The sequence below is a fragment of the Anastrepha ludens genome, chromosome 6 (assembly GCF_028408465.1).
Source record: "Anastrepha ludens isolate Willacy chromosome 6, idAnaLude1.1, whole genome shotgun sequence".
Classification (NCBI taxonomy): Eukaryota; Metazoa; Arthropoda; class Insecta; order Diptera; family Tephritidae; genus Anastrepha; species Anastrepha ludens.
This window is the reverse complement of record NC_071502.1, coordinates 38,837,292-38,844,477: the sequence shown is the minus strand read 5'-3', so window position 1 is coordinate 38,844,477 and position 7,186 is coordinate 38,837,292. Positions and strand designations below refer to the sequence as shown.

General features: G+C 34.7%; 1 protein-coding gene across 1 annotated transcript; it reads left to right on the top strand.

The window, feature by feature from the left end:
• The first annotated feature begins 520 nt into the window (after positions 1 to 520).
• LOC128866830 (antigen 5 like allergen Cul n 1-like) lies at positions 521 to 4,555 on the top strand. The gene is made up of 4 exons (XM_054107830.1): positions 521 to 1,188; positions 1,280 to 1,429; positions 3,367 to 3,611; positions 3,766 to 4,555. Exons 1-4 carry the CDS (start codon positions 982 to 984, stop codon positions 4,016 to 4,018), a joined length of 855 nt encoding a protein of 284 aa, XP_053963805.1. The 5' UTR covers positions 521 to 981; the 3' UTR covers positions 4,019 to 4,555.
• Positions 4,556 to 7,186: the final 2,631 nt, after the last annotated feature.

Sequence of the window (7,186 nt, the reverse complement as noted above, 5' to 3'; positions counted from 1 at the left end):
CTTATATATTTTTAGTTAGTTAGCAGTTCGATTTGTAATCTATCATCTCTTTACTAACAATGCGACTCCTCAATATTTTCCTCAATAGAACTCGTCTTACCTATTACATATCCGACGATTGTCATTTTTTATTTACAATACCATTTAATAAATTAAAAATAAAGATAAAAAAATAGAAAGACAATAAAAAGATCGATGGGTGTGCTAAGCAAGTTAGCTAGCAAAATGGCCAAATGGATAGGTTTTATGGAAAAAACTTGGCTGATGGGTTGGTCACCTGCTTGAGCGCGCTCCCCCTCATATTTATGCAAAACATGCAAGCGTCTACACATACATATATACAATTGTTTGTGTATGTATTTATTATAAACTTAAACGTGTTCTTAACGACTGATTAAATGAAATCTCTTCAGCTAATTCTAGACGCTTTGTTATGTGACGCAAAGCTGCGCGGCTTGAGTTTTTGATTCCTCTTTAGACAAAGTGTCTTCATTTTCAGATTCATTTTGATTTAGCCGCTCGATAAAGACGCATTTCGCATTTCACATTTCGCTTGGCGGCGCGTACACACAAAAATACAGACATAACAAATTTTTCAAAGCTCATGATTGTAGAAAAAGCATTTCACATATAAATGAACAGAATAAATAGATTTTTAATAGCTGAAAAAAGCGCCCAGATATAAATGAATATCGGCAAACACATAATGCAAGTGATTAGCAAATTCAATTTTTGATTTGAGTTGTGAATTAAGTGACATTTATTTTTTCAATAAAATGGGCTTTATCTAAAATTTCATGGAGTGACTTTAAAATTTTTACTGGCTTTTTTATGATCGTTTAAAAGTCGTTAGCTACTTGTACCTACTGTGAAATTGCAGCACTTATATTGAAGAAAAAAATATAAAAAAATTAAAAAATATAAAAAAATAAAAAAATTGTAAACCCGCTTATTTCACGGCTGACACTGGCAATTAGCGAAATGTCAACAAAACATAATTTACGAGTTTGCATACACAAGCGTCAGCAAATGCCCAAATGGCAGTGGCAGCAGCATTCGACGATCACAGCAACTCTGTCACTGTTATTGCTGCTACTGCTAGTAGGACATGGCGGCGCACAGTACTCCTGGTGTAATCCGACCTTGTGCGAGAAGGGCGTACGGCATCTGGCCTGCCGCAATAACGGCGTAAGTGCCACAATTGAAAATTTGCTACAAATTTAATTTACTATTTTATAAAAACAACAAAAAAAAATAAAAAATTTTTCTCACTCTTCAGAACTTCGCCAGCCGCTGCGCCGCCGATGCCACAGAGCTGGACATTTCCGATTATAAGGATCAATTTGTGCATGAACACAATAAACGACGAAATTTCTTGGCGCTTGGTCTGTTGCCTGGCTATTATCCGGCGGCTCGTATGGCCACTATGGTACGTATTTTCACATTTACTTTGCATAAAGTCATCAGCAGTATATCTAGAATTAAATAGTCAAAGAATATCGTGTGATTATAATGAGAAAAAAGTGCAAAAATTCAAGAATTTAATGGTTAAATGGTTTAAATTTAAACATAACAGTGTTTTAAAACAAAAGACTCAAGCAGCAAACCCGTTTCACTTTCATTTGCATTTCAAACGTGTGCGCGTCCAGCATTTGGTTCGCTAATTTAGAAGAGGTAACTATGAAAAATGGGAAAACTATAAAATCCAGAATTGGCCACACCTGTTTAGCTACTTTGCGCACTGTGTGCATTGTGTATGTCTGCTGCAGAACGTTTGACGCGCTACTCATCCATATGCAAGCTATAAAAGTACCATTCGATCAGGAATAAATCTTTACTACAAGCAATCAAAGAATGTGTTCGTAAATGTCAGTTTATCTTTATATTGACTCCTTTCAATAAAAAATGATTAATTTTATAATACTGGGTTGAGGTGGCGCTTATATGCATCAGCGGCGCTCTTAGAACCACTACCCTTTGATGCTTTGAATACTCTTTTCTTCTTACCTCCCTAGACTTGGTAAACAGAATGCAGGTAACACTACTGCTCGGCCTGCCCCGACTAATAAATGACGTGATTTAGGTGTTGAACTTTTTGGCTATAGCACTCGGTCTGAATTCAACTAATCCTGCTAAGAACTGTTTGAATGAACCATATTTTAATAGTACTGAAATTCTAGTTAGACATGATTGGGTTGACAATATACCTAGTCCGAAAAACTGCTTATGGTTCCTTACTGACGGCTTACAGCTTGACGATAAGGTTTGCTTTAGCATCTAATATAAGAAGGCGTCTAATGAGGAAACTCCCTGGTATTTAAGTACCTTTAAAGAAGTCTATATTTATTCTGATAGCCAAGTGGTGATTAAATTCCTTGGTGGGGTTGTCACTAAATCCATAAATGGCGCTAGCTACTCAAGAATGAGGAGGAGGAAGAGTCTGTCAGGCATATTCTCTATCACTGTCCTGCGTGCCATGCATCTAGGTTTAGACACTTTGCCACATCGTTCTTGAATAATACTTATGAGCTTAGAGATATATAAGTAAGTGTCAGCCAGATCAATGGGTTTGCACTTAAAACCAAATGGTTCATTGGGGAGTAACAGATAAATTGCTGCTGTGGTATCTCAATGAATAGGCAACGGTCTAAGCGAGTTGGTTTCGAAACCGTCACTTCTATCTATCAACCTATCTGCCATGCAGCGCGCTTAACAATCGATTTATTTGAAATGTTCAAGCCAACTATGACGCCATTTAGCCAAATGTATTGAAAGAAGCAGTCAAAAATTTAACTGATCGAACGGACCATGCAACTCGTAGCCGCGGCGGAAATATGCTAGATATCATATTTGAAAAATAAATGCCGTGAAATGATCAGATTAGAATAAAAAAATCATTACAACAATATTTATATTTTGTATTATCATTTTAAGTTCTCAAGCTCTCAAAAAACACTCGATACTCTTTTTACATATTTGGATACACCTAGCTAAAATAATGGCTAAATCATCATCATCAATTCCTTTTCTCCCTAATGGAACTAAGGGCCTCCTGTTAAATATATTCATAAGTTAGTGAGGATGGCTTACTCATTCATTTTATGAAATTTTGCATATCATTAGTCCATCTCACAAAACGAACGGGCTTATCTCCCTTCGTCCAATTAGAGTTACCAGCCTTAACGGACGGATTTCAAGTTTTAATAACTGAGGAAATGGAGAAGAAACTTAGAACTAACAAGGAATTTTAACATTCCTACCCCGAAAATTTAGTCTCAATTTGTATGCGAAAGATCCAAAAAAATATTTGAGTCTTATCCTTTTTACTTTATTTTTCATATAATAATAATATTTAAAATATTTTAGGTTTGGGACGATGAGCTTCAATATTTGGCATCACTCAATCTACGCACCTGCATACTGGATCATGATCCTTGCCATACAACCTACCGTTTTCAGTATTCCGGCCAAAATCTTTGTGGTGTTGTGCGCGATCGCAATCCGAATGTGAATGTGAGTGGAATAATCGAGGAAGTGATGGGGCTGTGGTTCAATGAATATCCGCTGATCGATAGCAGCTACATAAGGAAATTCAGAGTCACAAAGTACTTGTAAGTATTTGAGTTTAAGTTCATATTTTTTTTAAGCTGTTTGTGTTTTATAGTCCTTAATTTTTGTTTCATTTCTTTTTTCTGTCAAATTGAAAATAAATTTTACTCTTTGGCAAATATTTATAAAATCTCTATATTCTTTTTTCACCTTCAGCGAAGACTATGGCCATTTTGCCGAAATCGCTGTCGATCGTAATACTCATGTGGGCTGTGGTATTATTCGTTTCACCCGCCCCGATGTGCCCTTCGTCTATATCTATAATATGGTTTGCAACTATGCATCGATTTACGCTCTGGACACGCCAGTGTACACAGTGGGTCAACCGGGGTCCCGTTGCTTGTATGGCAAAAATCCATATTACCCTGGTTTATGCTCAGAAAATGAACCAATCAATCCGAATTATTAAAATTTGTATGGTGTGATTTAATATAGTAGTTATTTACTCGTATTTGTTTATGTGTAATGCTAAGTTTATTTTTATGAATTTTTCCAATTTTTATTTGTGTGCAGATAAAAGTGCAAAAATGAATAATATATTTTTAAGCCCTTTAGTTAAAACATTATTGTTTTTTCTTAATGGTATATGCTTTTCATCGTATAATTGGTTCATATACACGTAAATTATGCATATCCAATTAATGCAGGCAAAACTATTTAAAGTATTTATAATTTTATTCTCTTCATGGAACTTGTTATCAATGAAACCAGTTTGCAATGAAAGTTGCCATTTTAAAAACGGCATAATTATTTAAGAAAATATTTGTTTCGATTAACTAAGTGACAATGCTTGTTAGCAGGTTTCAATGAACTACGAATTGGCAAAAGTGATGAAGAAGCAAGCAAAAACAATTTGTGTTAAAGGTTATTGAAATCAGTTGCCAGATTGTAGACTTATTAAATATTCAATGTCAAGGAAAATAAGAAATAAAATTTGCATTGGCAAATATTTAATCTGCTTCAAAAGTATACTGCAAATTTTATTTTTTAAATATTTTATTTCAGCACTGCGTAGCAGCAAAAACAGACAATAATGCAATTTAATAATTATGATAGCGAAATACAATAAGTGTAGAATATTGGATCACCGGCTGTTTTGTCACTAAACGTAATATTTTTCCAAATAATGTATTGAAGTTTGAAGTTATATACAATATTAAAGCTGAAATCGCGGCCGCAGTAACCGAATGGATGGTGCGTGACTACCACTCGGAGGTGCATGAAATACCAAATGATAGAAAAGTTATTTCCATGAGCGGTCGCCCCTCAGCATGCAATGGCAAACCTTTGAGTGTATTTCTGCCATGAAAAAACTCCTCATAAAAAACTATTTGCCGTTCAGAGTCGACTTAAAATTGTAATGTTGGTACCCCTATTTGGGGAACAACATAAAGACGCACACCCCAAATAGGAGGGGGGTCAAACACCCAAAACGTGTGTAAGTGTGTAAAATTTTATATATGCATATATGTATTGAAACTTGCCAAGTTGATATACATATAGTAAAGGGCTATCATATTGGAGATACCTGTCCAATAGGGGTATTTTGATAGATCACACGTGACTGCTGTCATACTTAATACATAATTTTTCCAGTATTCATTGACATTTCACCATGAAAAAACTTACGCCTCAACAACGTTTACAAATCATACAATTCTATTACGAAAATCGATGATCTGTGAAAAGTATTTATGACGCACTCAGGCTAACTTATGTTGCACATAACCGTTTAGCGATGAGGCCTGTTTTTGACTTAATGGCTACGTCAATAAACACAATTTCCGTATTTGGGCTGCAATTCAAGAGCAGCCATTATATCCATTGAAAACAGCCGTTTGGTTCGGTCTATGGGCTGGAGGAATCATCGGCACATATTTCTTCAAAGAAGAGGCTAGCACCAATGTAACAGTGAATGGCGCACGCTATAACGCCATGGTAAGGACTTCTTCATGCCGGAAATTGAAGCCCGTGATACTCATAATATTTATTTTCAACAAGACGGCGCTACTTGTCATACAGTTCTTGAAGCAATGGATTTACTGCGTCGCCGTTTATTATATGTTCAACAGTTCTATGTAAAAATTATTGTGGCATCTTTTTGTAAAAGATTTTAATCCTCTAACTCCTCAATAGATGAGTATTTTGGTATCTTTTGTGGAAGGGTGTAAAAACTACTCTTAAAAAAGGACGAAACGGGTTAAAATGTAATATACTACAAAAATATTTGCCATAAAGTTCCACTATAAGCCTCTTAATGCGCCAAAGCTCAAAGTTCAGGACTAGAATTTTCAAATAATCGAAATTTTTTTATATTTCGAAAGTATATAGAATATGCGGTCAAATTTTTCGAGGGATATTCTCAGTATTTTCGATTCTACAGCTGTTTCGATTCGTCACGCGGCGGCATCAAAGGTCGCATTTAAATGGTCAAAACTTTAAATGCAATTATCTCCAAACTACTTTTTTCGGCCTGGTGTTGTCAAAAAAAAAAACTATTCAACCGAATCGCCTGAAATTAAATTATGTTTTTGTTTTTTTTTTGATTAAAAAACTGAAAAAAACGGTTTTTAGAGTGTCAAATTCAAAACCACGTCATTTAGTCAAGATTTTTTTATTTTTATTCTGGTACGGGATATAGCTACAGCCATGCTGATTAATAAGTTTTTTGGTTTTTGTGTTTCAGATAAATAGAAGAGCCAAAATGGACAACACCGTCCAAGTCCAATTTTTCGGGAAGTCAACTTCAGCGCCATTTTCAAAATTATTAATATTAAAAAACTTTTTTTTTTTTCATTTTTTATGTAAAAGAAGTTAAATAAAAAGTCACAACATTTGACTATCGTTTTTCATTTTTTTTTTTTGTTGCAAAAAAAAAATTACTGAAAATACCCTAAATTTTCGATCTCTAGACCACCGGGACCTATTAATCGTTAGAAATAAATCAAAACATAACACTCCATTTAGCAAAATTTTCAGAACAAAGTGAAGAAAACATCATCAAGTAATAACTACGCACTACTTCAAAAATTTAAAATACTCTTTCGTAACATTTTGTAAATTTTATTTAACGAGTTATAGAATTTTTTTTTGTTCGCTTAAATAATAAAACAAAAAAAATTAAACGCACTGGCTACCAGAGGTAAAGGAAGGCCTAGGAAACGCTGGTTCGACTACGTCATCGGAGATTTCAAGAAACTGCAAACACATAACTGGTGCCTTGAATCGTGTAACTTGGTGAAGGCTAGTTGATGAAACTTAAGCCCACCCCGAGCTGTAAGGCTGCCTGATGATGATGATTTTTTTCGCTAAGTTTTAAGCTATAAATAAAAAACAACGAGCGGCAGTTATGATATCTAATATATATTGAATTTTTTTTTACTTTCTGTGTAGAGTCTATATCTAAGACACTGCTTTTATTTACTCTTCCATTTTTTTTTTACTTTTAACACCTTTGATGGTCAGACAATTCCATACAATATCTGCGCCACCTCTAAACTTCAGAGCAGTCTTCACATGCTGACGCTCCAGCTGGGCTCCGGTTTCTACCCAAGTATGTTAATAACTGTGAACTATT